General features: G+C 38.5%; 1 protein-coding gene across 7 annotated transcripts in view; it reads right to left on the bottom strand.

The window, feature by feature from the left end:
• RALGPS2 (Ral GEF with PH domain and SH3 binding motif 2) overlaps nucleotides 1-15,430 on the bottom strand; it is a 107,399-nt gene that overhangs the window by 57,611 nt on the left and 34,358 nt on the right. For all 7 annotated transcript variants that reach the window (XM_027658444.1, XM_027658439.1, XM_027658442.1 and 4 more), the window contains 4 exons: nucleotides 11,910-11,993; nucleotides 6,508-6,597; nucleotides 3,774-3,866; nucleotides 913-1,039 (listed from right to left, as the gene is read on the bottom strand). In XM_027658444.1, coding sequence (XP_027514245.1) covers nucleotides 913-1,039; nucleotides 3,774-3,866; nucleotides 6,508-6,597; nucleotides 11,910-11,993 — 394 coding nt within the window. The remainder of the gene's footprint in view (nucleotides 1-912; nucleotides 1,040-3,773; nucleotides 3,867-6,507; nucleotides 6,598-11,909; nucleotides 11,994-15,430) is intronic.

The raw sequence follows: 15,430 nt of genomic DNA, 5'->3' as shown, positions 1-15,430 counted from the left end.
GACACTAAAATTACTGTTGGTCCCTCCCAGGAAACTATTTTTTTCTATTTAAGTACAAAGCATTTAAAATTCAACCAATTAATCTTGACAAAGTTAACAGCCCAGCTGAGTAAAGGAAGTATCAGACTTCAGGAACAAAGATATTACAGTTTAAGAGGTCTTAGTGACCACAAGAAGTCATCTGGAATTCAGGTGTAAGAGCTACTCATACCTGCAGAAGTACCAAAAATTGGAATACACATTTCCTTAATTTTATGTGACTACCAACATCTTAAAGGTATCAAACAAAAGCTACATTAAAGAAAAGCACACTGATCACTTTAATGTCTTAGTTTAACTAACACTAGATTAGCTTGGCAACAAAACCAATGCATATTAAACACATTTATCTAGTTTTTAGATATACAGGAATGTAATTTACTAATAATTACTCCATAAAGCTGAGTCAGTCATAATAACACTGTTTCTCTTGTCACCTTGGTGTAACTAATGAAGCAATATCTCCAGATTTTAGCATGTTCCAAACCCCAAGATGTACATTTATTTATCTCAGAGGCTGATGATTTATAGCATCTCATAAATTAAAAGCCCTCATTTTTATAACAGTCAAGTATTCAGCTGTAAGGGCACTAGCAGGGGTAACAATTTAAGCACTTCTCCAGAAGTCAATCAGTGTATTTGTACAACATGTGGGAAAACAATTTCCTAGCAAACTGATACTGTATGTAAAACCTGAAGTGTTTGTGAGGTTTAACAGGTATTTTCTTGCTGAAATTCTGTCTTGCCACATACAGAGTATCCAGAATCAACTGGGGTTACAGACTCTTTAATGAAGAAAAGAAACAGTTTCATGAATGCTTAAAAGATGGTGTTTTGTTTGTGTAATTACTGGAGAAATATGCTCCAACTTACCTAAATAGGGAATACAAGGAGTCATCTTCAAGCTGCTGATATAGTCTCTAAGCCTTTTGTAATTATCTTCTTTACTCATAACATACTCCAACTTGTCAAAGGTGGCTTTATCCTTCCGGCTCAGTAACTGGGGAAAGAAAGAAGAAGGGAAAACCAGTTAAGCTTAAATTTGATCATTATGATTTCTCTTTTATCCTTATAAGCACACATTTCCATTTGCCCACTGTTGTTGTTATTGGCTTGGGTTTTTTTTTAATACAACCTCCCTCAAAATTACAGCATTTACTCCATAAGGATGAGCAGGCTCTTTGGATCATCTTATGACATGCTGACCCTGTGTAACTTCCCCTTATGCTCACAGGGCAACTCCCATCATGCCTCCACTTCCTGCATTAAGGGAGAAAAGCACAGAGAAGCCAAGCACATTAAAGGTGTTTTCTGTGAGGGCAGTTGTTAGTTCTTCAGTTTTGGAGCTGCTTCTTTTTTAAATAATTTTTCTTCCTCTGTTTCTTGGGCTCAAAGGATGCAAAGAACACTAAAGAGAAGTACACGTGCAGAGACAATAAAAGCTAAGGCTGACAGTTTATAGCAGCAGGAAAGGACTGAGAGCCTTCTAAATTGCTTTTTGCTTTCTAGTTAGAATGTGCCAACCCTGAGCACAACCTTTTTGAAATGCAAGAAAGGGGTGATGAGGTTTCAGGGTGCTGGCAGAGTGGGACAGGACTCACCTCCCTTCAGATTTTAATGATTATTTGCTTACATTGCCCAAATCCTCGCTGGTCATCTACAATTCCTTTACATTAATTGAAGTTGACTATTCTATTCTGTGACCTTTCTGGCAAGGTTCACAATTCTTTTCCCGTTCTGAATGGGGCAAATCACACACTAAAAGTAGCATTTATTATTCTCCAGAGTTGAGAGTGTGTGCAGGCAACGGGCGAGACAAATCTCAGGCAAATTCAGACATACCGTCAGAAGACATGAATTTCATCTTTTTTAGGAACATTAGATTACCAAGCAAATATTTAATGGCTCCTTTCTACTCTAGATTCCAACCATATTAGGTGGCCTTTTTTTTTTATTTTTCAGGGGATGAATACACTTGCAGCTATTTTCCTGACTGTATGAGTCGAGTTGATTGAGGGTTGCTACAAACAATCTCAGAAATGCAGAAGAAATCCTTCCTCGTTGAAGGTTTTGGAGAGTTACTGTATAACTTACTCAAATGACTTGGTGACTCCAATAATGGTTTGAAGTGCCTTTTCTTGCTTTTAATACACAGAAAGCCAATGGTTTAGAATTGCTTTTAGAATTTATAAACTGAACCTCCAGGACAAGGACAACTACGTCAGTTTGCAGTGCACAGCGCTGGGAGCTCTCCTGCAACTTCAATTTGCAAAGGTTTATGTAAGATGAGGAGAAGCAAGTGCTTGGGGTTATATGAGAAATCAAACACCTGCAGAAATGTGGGAGAAGCTACCTGGCATTTCAGAGGCTGGAAGAGGGGTGAACTTTAAACATTGATACATGTGCCAACAGCAAACAAATAATCCTCCTAAGTGCAAACACGTGCACAACCAAGCAGGAAAAGAAACAGGGGACTCCCAGTTCTGAATGGCATCATCATGGTAGCAACTAATATAGCTGTTATTGATTTATGGTTATAGTTACATTTATTTAGAGTCATGTGCAAAAAGAGATTTAAAAATCAATTTGGCATCACAGTTTCGTAAAACTGTTGAGGCATCAACTCCTTGACACGACAACATCAGAGAAGCAGAAGTTCTCCTCGAGATCATTTTGAAGTGTTAATTTCATTAACATTTCCTTGGAGAGATTTTTTGGTATGCAGAAGCAATGTCTTACTTAACTGTGCATTTGGAAAATGTGCCCAGAATTCCAGATGAGTATCTCAGCAGGAGTGAATTATATTCACTTTTGGTAACGTTTATCAACTGAACAACATTATGATGCAGTTATCAAAGAAACACTTTTTGTAACATCCAAGGACGCACTGACATGTCTTCTGTGAAAATTTCCACCTCTTTTTAATGATCTATTTATATGTACCCCTTGCACAGGAGTATTTCAGTCACCTGAATATTTCTGTCACACTTCATGTCACAGCTCATCTGAAACAGCTGGAAAACTACACAATGTATGGCTGATTCAAGGATTATTTTCTAAGCTCTGAGGCATCAATGAGCAAAAGTAATTCCTGATATTCTTCTTATCAAGGATACTATATAAAAATTATATTAATGGCAGTCAAAAAACCAGATGTCAAATAAACATGGTTCCAAAGAACACTGTTCTTTCACAACTGTGCAAATGCAGAACTACAAATATACTGTCTAATGCAATTAGAACTATGAAAATAATTCTGAGAACTCTGAGGAAAAGTGATAGATTTAGTTATCAGTCAGAGAAACAACAAATCTCTTTATGGCAACTGAATCAAGAGTTTCTGAACATCTGCTCTCCATAGCAAAAGAAAAATTCCAACAGCATAAACCCCTAAACGATTAAAATATGACCCACTTTGGCATTCAGAATTTTCCAGCAACTAAATACAAAATAGCTTCTGGCCAAATTAGAAGCCTCTGCATTTAGCAGAATCTGTAGGGAACTATTTTTCAAAGGAAAATATTTCTATGCCAGAATGGAAAAAAAATATTCAAGAGGAAGCCACAGACTTCAGAGGAACCAGGAGCATTATGTACGGAGTAGAATAAAATTAAAACTATCTGTAATGATTACTGCATCCTTGAAAACAGACTGTTGTATTTTCCTACAAATAAATTAAGAATGTTGTATTTTCCTAAGAATAAATCAACCCCCCTCTGCTGTGCTCCACTCACCGCCCACGTCTTGGTCAGCCTGAAGATCGGAGCACTCTGCAGGCCTGACACCACTGCCATAAGTGCATGGAGATTATTCAGCTCATACAGTTTCTGAGGACAAAAAATACATGTATAACGACAATAAACAACATTCCAAGTGCTGCCAATAATGATTGCAGAATAAACAATATAAAAATGAGGAAATCTTGCAAGTTCTAAAATGAAGAGTTACAGAGAACTGCTGTGCATCCAGACCACTTTTATGGAACCTCCTAATTTTTCATTACTGTGTCTACATGGTTTTGAATTAGACTGTACTACCTGTTTCATAGCCCACAGAGAACCCTTAAAAATACCTATATAGACATACATCTTGAGTAATACATTAGAAGTGCCAGAAATTTTCTGACATTCAAGCCCAACAAATTCCTTTCATAGCATTCGACGGTATTTTAAAACTTAACGTGCCAGAAAGGATAACCCAGTGGTGAATGAGGTAATCATGGCAGTACTTAAAGTTTATGCAGCTACCAAGGCTGCACCAAAGCACCCAAAAAATAGTGTTGCAGGATGAAATCAAGAAGGTAAATTTCCAAAGCCACATACCTGGAGTACTCCTCTCACTGAAGGGTAATTTGGGGGTATGACAACTAACCAGTAGAAAGCAACAACCTGATCAAAACTGAGCAGAGAAGCCATCAGGGTAAAGGAATTTGCTTTAAAACTTTCTACACAACACTGTTGTTAAGTGCTTTTTCTTACATATTTGGAATTTCCCTCCCTTTCCTTTTTCCTTTCCCTCTGTCTCCAAAACCATCAATCTGCTTTGGCCAACTGGTCCTGTCACAGAAGCTTAAAAATGGTCTGGAAGAAAATGTTGTTACCTCTTCTGCAATATCAATTGTTCTGACAGATATGAGCACCCAAATATCCAAACTACATTCAGGCATTTTTGTTGGAGTGCACACAAATTGAGGTTTTATCTCTAACAAAGAGACTCTGATATAGAGAAATGGGTACTCAACCACTGTACTGCAAATCCTGCTGAAGACATTTGGAACAGTGACCAAGGTAGGTCAGTATTCCAGACAGATAAAATAAGGAACCCTTCCAATTCACAAAATGGTGGAAGTCTTTTTTCCTGCTTGAAACTTAGCTTACCAAAGTTTTCCTGCTTAGGAGGCCTTTCACGAGGTAACAGGACAAAACCAGCTGGTGTAACACGACCCTGAGTAAATGCTGAATATCAAAGGAGACCTTCTGTTTGGAAGGATGAAAATGATACCACAAGGATGGTTTTCTGGATAACAGTTTTGGAGCAGGGCAAATGATTTCCTCTTACAGCTTCTACAGAACAAAGTACTCGTGGGCATTACTCAGGAATGGCACCCTAAGAGCAATTCCAGTCTGGGTGCTCAGCACCCCACGATTCTACTGACAGTGGAAGTCTGCCCACGCCAACTGATGAAGTGCTTCCCTCTACTCATCCTCTTTTGGGAGGATTCTTTGGTAACCATGTGTAAAGGGCAAAATCACTGTTTTGTGGGGCAAGGTGGAAGGGGGTGGATATTTATCCTATACCATTAGTCCTGCTATTCTTCCAAGTAGTCCTGCTGGAGTTTGTCCCTCCACTTACACGATAATCCTTACTCCCACACAGATCCCCAAACAAGGTAAAGTCCTTTCTCCTCAAGGACAGTGTAGTTGATTAAAAAAAGGAAAAAAAAGGGCTTTCCCAGCTGCTGCCAGCATTGAAACAGAAGTCATCACCTGCCAGGATAGTCTGGGAACTCTGGGGGAATGTAACTATTAGGTCCAATTAGTTCATGCATAAAGCAATATGGATTAGACACCACTAAAGTTCTGTGAGCTCTACAATAGATGTCAGCACAAAGAATTCACTGTGGAGTGGATTCACAGCTTCTCTGAAGAAAAGTTCATTAGTGTGACCTCTGGCACCAAGCTGCTTTGATAACAGCTTTGGGGTACACAGGAAATCCTTCCAACAGCACTAACTGCAGGAACTTCATGTTAGCAGCTGCATGTGAACCAAGTCAAATGCTACAGAAGTAAAATATTATTTCATTAAAAACAAGACAAGGAACGCATTTGAATACAAAATTATTGACATAAAGTTGTACATGTTTCGTGACAGGTAACCCAAGGCAGCCACAGCACTCAGTTGTAGTTACAGGCACCCACCATCTGACAGCAAACACTTGAAAAACATCCCCCTCTTCTCACTACAGTGAAGAAGTTTCACTCTGCTTTGAAGGGCCAGGACTCTGGTTCACCTACACATCACTCAAGATTTGCTGACCCTTTTCTTAGGAGTGTCAGTCCAAAAGGCTTTAGGAAACACTGAGAGCTCCAAAATGTTTTTTGGAATTCAAGTATATTTTTGAAACCGTATTTATTAACTTGGTATTATTCATGACACAATTGGAATAAGAGATAAAAAATCCTTTCCTTCCAATGGTAAAGGCAAACAAACCATTTCTGTTCTGACTGATGCTGTTTGAACTGATTCTACACACAGCATTTTGGTTTAACCGATTTAAAAACCACATCAGGTAAATTATACTCTTTTATAAACAATATGTGAAATAAAGCATCTTTGCATTACCTGAATTAAACTAAATCAGGTTTCAGATAAATATTTCCCCACATGTATTTTTGCACTGACCAACTTAGGTATAAAACCTTTAATTGTGGTGAATCCCACAGACCCCTTCCCAAGCCAAATTCTTACCTTTGCAGTTTTAATGTAGTGGCTCAAAACCTCAGCTCGTATTTTCAAAGTCTGTGCATGCAGAATCTCTCTAACAACCCAGAAGCTTACCTAGAAGGTAGAAAAATTCCCTTTTAGAAAATACAGGGTTTCAACATAACACTGAATAGTTTTATTTATTTTTACAGAAGTACAGTCTATGCAAACAGCCTTGATTTCAGGCTGAGCTCGAGGGTGAGATCTCACAGACACAAACCAAATGGCAAGACTCTCAAACTTCAAACAATGCCCTCCCAGCAAAACAAAATCGTGAAGAAATTTTATTAGAAGTCTACAAACTGAAGGAATATAAACACTAAAACTGAGTTATATTCGTTGGTTTTGCTCTTCCACAACTTCAAAGCTGCACTACCCAACTCTCAGATGAGTTAAACAGCTTCAGCTGCAGTTCACTGACATTTCCAACACCTCCAAAAAAAATTAATCCTGAACAAAACTGGAACACAAGGTAGAAAGTCCCTGCTATAACCTGGTTTATAGTTTGTACTCTTATTTCTGGCTATACCAATCACCTGCCAATTGAGAGCACGGTACCAGACTCCTGGGTAAGTTTTACAGGATTAACTTCACTGTGGTGTAAAATCACTGCTTTATCCAGTGTGGTATAAGGACAGTTGCTGCATTTCATACTTCAATGAATGACTCAGAAAACCTATGTTTTAAAAGTGTTTTGTTAACATGTCTAAATTCTAATATTTTCTCTTCTCTGCTCCTCCCCCTCGCCCACCCTCTGCCCCCACAAAGAATGATAAAAAATAAACACCTTCATAACTGTAATAAAGCAGTAGCAAAGAATTAGCCACTAGGAACAAATACTGCAGCTTTTATTCATGTATTCACTACAAGTTAGGAAAAACTGAATTATCAAGATACAGCATGAGTGGTATTTACAAAACTACTGGAAATGGTGTAGGAAGAAATGTACCTTCTCATACCCAAACACCTTTCAACCTGTCACGTTGCTTTGATTTTTAAGTGATGCTAAAGAGCTTCTTGTAAACTAACATTGTGTGTGTGTTTAGGTTCCTGCCTGAAACTTCAATTAAAAAAATGAAATATCCTCTTTCACTCTGTCCAGTATGACAGAGAACAGCATGAGAAGATCCACACCCCCAAAAGGATTACATTTGCAGTGAAGTTACAGTGATCTGATGACAACTGGGATGTCAAAACACAACAGCTCTTTGGAACTGAAAAATGAAAGAATGACAAGAAAACCCACAGAAAAATCCCCACAAACATCTTGCATGACAAACACTTTCCTTTGGTCTGTTTGTCTAAGGCTGTATTAGCCAGGAAAGAATTCACCATGGAGCTCAGGTTTCTGTTTCCTTTCTTTTTTCTTCATTTTCTTTCCATTCCTTTTTTAAGTAAACTATCTCCAGATAAACTGTGTTGTCCTCACAGACAAAAAATGGTTCTCCATAAAATACAGAAGTAATGAATACATGAAATATTTGACAGTACTTCAAAATTCTGTCAAAAAAAAAGTTTAACCTCAGTTTGATGCTCTGCTGTAGCTTCACAGTTTGAGAAAAAGAACTTTTTTCCCTTGGCTGACCAACGACTTTCTAAGGAGATGCTTTCCCTTTGAAGATCAAAGGAATTTAAATTTTTAACATAGATTTTTGTATCATAAAGAATCAGGGAGAGACAACACATGCCTTAAAAGCCCAAATCTCTTTGATTTCAGGTTAACAGAGTGTCCGTGTAACAGCAGAATGCTTTGACAGCCCAGACTGTGAAACACTTGCTCAAAACACTGGAAATGCTCAAGCATTTTCATGACGATGAAAAAACCAATTTAGTCTGTTGGTCCTGACTTCTATGGGAGTTCACTGGCATCACAGTGACTGTGCCACACGAGTGCCACACGAGTGCCCTTGTTTATCCAAGGAAGCCTGGTTTCCATCCCAATCCCAGCCACACCTATCCCAACACTTCCAAGCTCTTGCAGGAAAAAAACAAACCCAAACCAGAAGAAAATGCAGAACTTCCTTGGAAGCTCAGAGCCAGCCAGTCCCTTCAGAGACAGAATAAGCAGGAGATACAGAATTAAACACACTTCATCACTTCCATTGCAACCACTTTCACTTTGCTTTGATGTGTTTTTACCGACACAGACACTGGTTTTTGGCTGGTCTTGTCTATTAACTGGCATCTTTAGAGAGCCCCATAATCTAATGTATTCCAAGCATTGAAAAAGAAATAATTTAAATAGACCCTTACATTAATTCTTCATGTAAATCATAAGTATTTGTTCCATATATTGTGGTTATCTTGCTTCAAATCCTCTCTCACTGCATTTAAATGTTACTCTACCAATATCAATCAGCTGGATGACTCATTGCCTTTGATACCAGTTCAAACCAGCATTTAAACAGCATTTATATTGACATATAATTGTACATTTATATTCTTTCCTATTAAGGTCAACCTAGAAAAACAGGCTTAACTTTAGAACATATCTGTTCTTAAATCACATCTTGAGCTTTTTAAATTATCCCATGTTTGCCTTATCTGAAATACTAATTTTGTTATACTGGTGCTTTGAAGTTCATAGTTGTTGCTTCCAAAGCTAGTTATGCTTTCTGTGCTCATTAGAAGACAGGCAAAATTGAGAACCTCTCTTTAATAGTTTCTCAATTTCTCTTCCAAGTATCTCCCATGCACACTAAGCCTCTTCACCATTCCATTTCTTAATTTCTGATAACCCCAGTCAAATCCACTGCAATCCAGCAACACCACGATATTCAAGACAAACTTCTCCTACACATAATGTTTGCATTTGGGTTAAAAAAAAAAGACACAAAAACCCCCAAACCAGAGTCAGTAAAACACGAAATCTGCCTTTTGCAAGAGGGATCTTTTGCTTTAAAACTGATCCAGTGTTTTGAATCTAGTTGACTAATTTCTCTGATATTTTGAGCTCTGTGGCAGCACAGTTCCATCCCCACTCGAATAAAAACCTCAAGAAGGAGGTTTTCAATAGAGATGATCTGACAACCAAGAGAGCAACAGTGACCTTGACACAAACAGCTACCTTGGATAAACTGTGTTTGTTTGAAACATATGATAAATGCTTATTTTCAAAACGTAGAACAATGATCTAGGCAGTAAATTTGGCAATTGTGCCCTCTGACAGATTTACCAGTAACAGCAGCAGTGGGCAAGTACACGACTCACTTTCAGAAGGAAGCAGAAAAAGGCAGAAATCGGAGTTTTAAAAAAAATAAGAAATTATTATTTATAAACAATACTCATTAGTAAATGTGTAGCTCTGTGGAGTACCACCTACCAATGTATTCACTGACAATAAGAGAGTCCTGGCATGGAACAAGTCAATTGATTTCTCTTCCCTGAACTGGATCTGTTTTTACAGGCACCACAAATAATTATCACATAACTCACGCTGGAAATACCCGACTGCATCCTCAGTGGACTGCAATCACCTACACACAATCACTGCTGCTTCCAAAATGCTACCAGCAGATCAATCTGCTGTGAAGAAGTTGTTAGTGATTTAATATTCTCTTTAGTCAAAAAGTGAGAGCTGTTCATGGTTTTCTTTTGACAGGTTGGGGGGGGAGAAGAGACAGATGCATAATGCATAATTTAAACCCTGGGAAATTTCAAAGGTTAAAAGAAGTTTGAGGAAATGTGTTCCTGCCTGAGAAGGCCAAAAGTTGCAGTGATTTTCCTGATTCCTTATTTTAGGACTTAAGATTTAGAACCCCCCAGGTAAGTGGGGTTGAAACAATCCTTGTCCCTGTCTACTCCTACTATACACAAATAAGACTCATCAAGGCTTTCCTTGATGCCAGAAGTGGAAGTCCTTATTCCCATTGTAAGTTTTCCCCTCCTTCCTTCTGGCTGCTGAGCACATTTTACCAATTCTTTGGTATGTATAAAGTACCCTAAATAATAAAAAATGAGAAGTGGGGTCCTTGATGAGGTAACTGGCTAACATGGCCTTTACTACAAAACCAGCCCAGAATATTCAGCAAAATGAACATTTCTTGGAAGAGACAACTTCCATGAATAACCAAGACAGCAAATGGTGGAATCAGTGCTGTATCAATGAAATTAATATCAAAAGTATTGATGTTTTTACACCAGTCTATACACTTGAACAGGAGTAACTTGAAAAGCTATATTAAGAAAATGTCAACTAAATGCAAGAAAATCACCACCACAAAAAAAATAACACGAACAAAAAAACCCCAAATCCTCAACCAACCCCCCCATCAGATCTCAACAGATGATGTGGTCACAAGAAGTTTGCAGTGTAACATTTTCTCTTTGGTCAAGTGGAAAATCAGGTCCAAAGCCCACACCCAGGCAAGGATTGCAGTCATTAGAAGGTTAAGACATATTCTCTGTGTTTTTGATGAGAAGAAATAGGATTTGGTCATTCCTGAATGTGAGCAATCATGAAAAGTGAGAAAATACACAAGAATTGATAGAGGAAAAAAACCAAAAAACTGAAAAGGTTAGTTTGGTCTGAGCTTCAGATGAACAACAAAGATTTCTCTAGGTCTGAGACTGGGTACAGAGGTTAGATCTGGAAGAGAGCTTGTAAGTTTGAGACACTATTAAACATTTACAAGAGGAGAGAGGAACAGAATTACTTCATCTGCAAGAGAAAATACAGCATTACTTAAAAAGCATTACAGTTTTGAAACTTAGTTGGCCAACTACATAGCTGGAGTCCTACAGCTTTAATTGTGGAGAAAGCTAAAAATTCTGTTCTTCTTTTAAGGGTTGATTTTATGCAGAGAAATTGTTATGTAGGAAAAGCATAAATCTCAAACACACTACCTGAAAATCTTGAAAAAGTCCTGCCAAAATAATTACCTTGAAAAAAGTCTGCCAAATAGAGAGTTAAAGAGCAAATTTTGTACAGAAAAATTGTTCAGAGTTTTTAAAGTTTGACTAGAATCACCTTAAAAAGGTAACCATCCTGACAGCAGGCTTCTATTTCTGGGGACAAAAGCATCTATGTGAAGCAAAAGATACTAACACAGAAGGAAATTACATCTAATTACTACTCCAGAAATCCTGCGTGGTAAGCATTTAACCTGCAATTATGATTCTCTCTTTATATAAAGGACAGCCAGCATTTATGGGGAAAATAGGCACTTTTCACCAATTACTGCTATTTAAAACAGAATCACAGCTATTTCTTCAGTATTGGTTTGGACTTTCTATACATCCTTTAGATAAAGTGCCTGCTATAAGGAGTTCCTTAAGTTTTCAAGTAATCAGCTGTGATCCAAAATAAAAGTGATGTGCCAGAACACTTAATCCCACAGACTTTTCAAAGTGTGTACATGTAATAAGGCTGGAAAAAAATAACTCACATGATTGAATCTTCTGGTGAAAGCAACAGCATTTGGTGCAGAACTGTATTTCTCTTTTTTATTCCAGCCACAGCTTGCCAGCTCCTGGGAGAACAAGGATGAAAATTCACTTCTTTAATTTAGTGCATAACACATGTTCAGAGTCATGTAGAGACACAAATCTCTTCAGTTTCAAAACAACTTAACAGAGCAACAATACATTGAAGTAATACAGTTACACTGGTTCTGATTCCTTTGGCAAATTAGTATTCCACAAGTGTAATTTCTGAATTGTTTTGAGTTACTGGACTTTTACAATCCATCTTTTGTTGAATTAGGCACTTTGATAATTCACCTCTTACTAGGAGATTCACTTTTTTACCACAGAAAATCCTGGTTTAAATGTGGATCTCAGACAGAGAGCAACATGTTCTTTTGTGTTTAATCACCTTCTGAAGAGACTTAAAAGTCTACTGAAAAGATACACCTGGTTAACTCAATCTAAGATATGTCCCATTATTTTAATTTGGTATGTTAATAAGTGCCCCATTGCCCTGGCCCTGCACAACTGAAGGCTCACACGGTGCAGACATCAGCAGCAACAAATTTGGGAATCCTTTGGCTCTTGAGAGGAAGCAGATAGCACACTGGACACTGCAAAACAAGAGATACTGCTCCTGACTGCAGAGACACACATCCAAGTCCTTTTCCAGGGGTGTGGAGGCACAGCCATGCAGGCCCTCAGGCCTGTGCTATCAGTTCAACAGCTTAAGCCAACACCTACCCCACATCCAGGGACAGACACAGAGCTCTGGGAGTGCCAAAAGCAGTTTTTTCCCCTCCCTTTAAGGAGATGTAAGAAATGCTTCTCCACCTCACTAGCAAGACCTCTCTCCCCTGTACAGGCAGCTTTCTTTTCTCTTGTCTATAAACTAAAATAAGAGTCATTTCCCTTTGCTGCCTGTCCAGTTTCCCAGCATTCCTGACTGACCCCTCTGCTCCAGGGGACACTTGTTAAGACCCTCTTGTCCCTTGCTAGAACCAGCTTGTCCAAACTCACTGTCCCTCGTAAAACACTCATTTCTCTGCTAAACAGACTCTGCTGCCTATTCCTTTACTCTATTTCAGGTATGGTTCTCAGTCTTCCTCTAGAAAATTCCACTTTTTCCACTACAAATTTCAAACCTGAAGTGTTCACCAGAATTACTTCTTTAGTCTGCCAGTCAACTCGGGCACAGGAGCTATATCACTACAACCACCAATTTCCTATTTTATGTGATACATTTAAAATGAAGTGAAAACCTGAAAGATTTAGGATCAAGAATAAAACCCTGAACTTCCTTCATAGCTCTTTTTGGTTTTTATTCCTTTTTGAATACATAGAAAATTTTATTTTCCTTAACAAAATACTATGGGAACACTAAAATTATTACCTGTATTACATGGCAGAAAGAGAGATTGTGTTTCTCACTAGAGGCTTTATATGGGTCAAAGTGAAAGAGTCCAAAAGAGGTGAGAGAAAGCAAGGATTAACAGCAGAACCATTCTACAACTTCAGAATTATCAGAGATTAAGAATATTCAATAAGTGAGGGGTTTTGTCACCACCTAGCCTGGTGAAGCAGAGGGGATGAAGAGGTTAAAGACAGTAACCCACTAAAGACTTTCAATGTGAGTACATATGGGCAAATAATTTTGGATGATGTACTAAAATACGTAAAATAAGTAATCAGATTTTCCAATAAAAGCAAGCTGATGTGTTCTGCAAGGGGACATCTGGCCCTTGGTTAATGTTAACACAACTACCAGCAGTACAACTGAGCAAGTCTGGGACTCCTTTTTGTTTCACAGTCACTGCTCTCTGGAAAGCCACAACCACTACAAGAAAGAGAGAAAAAAAAACAACATGACCCTTCTCACTCCCAGGGAACAGAGAAAAACCTTGTCATTGACTGGGGCAACTCCCTTTTTTTTTTTTTGTATCCCAAAAATTAAAATGCAAATTGGCTGCTTTCATACAGACAGAAGTTTATGTCAGAGAGGTGTGTTCTTTATTATTAATTTCTTATACTGCAACCCGCTAATTATTAATTAACAGAGAAACAGTGATTCCTTCTCATTTCTTTTCTCAGAAGTAACTTGCAGGCATTTTTTGGGATGCAGAAAGGTTGTTTCCAGAACCCCCAGAAGTGATAAAAGCCTGCTTAAAGCTCAGGCACAGGGTCATGTCACTACATGATGTCCAAGCCGTGGTAACAGGTCAAGGCCCCGCTTCTGGCTCATCCCAAATGTAAAGTGATCCACTGTTCCTTAATCCCGAGTTCTGTGAGCAGCACTGAGTTCCCAGTCTGTGTTTTCACAAGCATGAGATGGTGACTTGTAGTGGGTTGTGTGCAGGAACTCGAGCACACACCTGAACCCACAATATGGGCATGAAATTTGCATACAGATAGAAATAATTTGATTGATTTGCCACAGATAGAGGCAAAGCTACAGAAGTATATAACTGTGTGCCATGAGTATGTTCATTGATCTTGATGTTAAAAGTAACATTACTATATATTGTTCTGGAAAGTGTTACTCAGCTTTGGTTTTTGTTAAGATAACCACGATGAAGTTCTGATGTTGCTTTAAAAGAAAAGCGACCTATAATAATTAAAAAACATGGTTTCATACAATGAAGAAGATGCAACACAGTAAATTTAAAATATTAAAAAACATTTAAAAAAATACTGCTCACACACTCTAAAGATGGTGAAAAGTCATCTCCAGCAATTTTAAAACTAAGCATCTTGGAGTGCATCTTACAGAACCCTCATTTGGGAAAACTAAGGAACACACATTTAAAGGCTCAAAATTCCCGTTCAGGTACCCTTCTACAAAGTCTGGGAAGCAAAGGGAGATTCAGAGCCTGTATAATGTAGATTTGCTGGTGAATTAGAACAATCAGTCGTAAAACACCCTGCTTTTAAATCTCAGCACAGTGAGAAAAATGTTGTTCATCATCTCCCACTGGGCATGCAGATGAGAGCTCTGAAATCTGATACCGGTGTCAGCAGATCCTGTTTTGTTTTCTGATTTCAAATTCCACAACGCTCGAGTGCACATGTCAAGGGATGGGTAAAGATTTACAAGCTGAATCAAGACGTGGGTAGGGCATGGTCTGGTAGGAACTTGAAGGAAACTCAGAAACACACAACACCCCATTAACCTGCTGTCAAGACACCTTTAGGCAAAGTAAGTCTTTCCATGGCTGATTTTTCCTTCTGCAGACCAGGAGAAAAGCAATTTAATTGTGTCCAGCTTCTTCTGACCTGAGAGCTGATCTTCACAGCCCCTTTCCTTAGGGGATTAACACAATTTAGAGACACATCAGAACACGGACCTCTGAGTAGCTGTGGGGGAGCACTGATGGACAGTTGGTACCTGCACCCTGCCAGAGCCTTCGACTGCTTCTGTATCAACACCTGAGAAGAGTCAAAACAGCCACCCTTCCTCGTGGATATTTTCCAGGGAAGACATCACATCAGTTTTTCTTATGCA

Source organism: Corapipo altera, unplaced genomic scaffold, assembly GCF_003945725.1.
Source record: "Corapipo altera isolate COAL_440 unplaced genomic scaffold, ASM394572v1 79, whole genome shotgun sequence".
NCBI classification, from domain to species: Eukaryota; Metazoa; Chordata; class Aves; order Passeriformes; family Pipridae; genus Corapipo; species Corapipo altera.
Note: the sequence above shows the minus strand (reverse complement) of the source record. Positions and strands in the feature narration are given on the sequence as shown.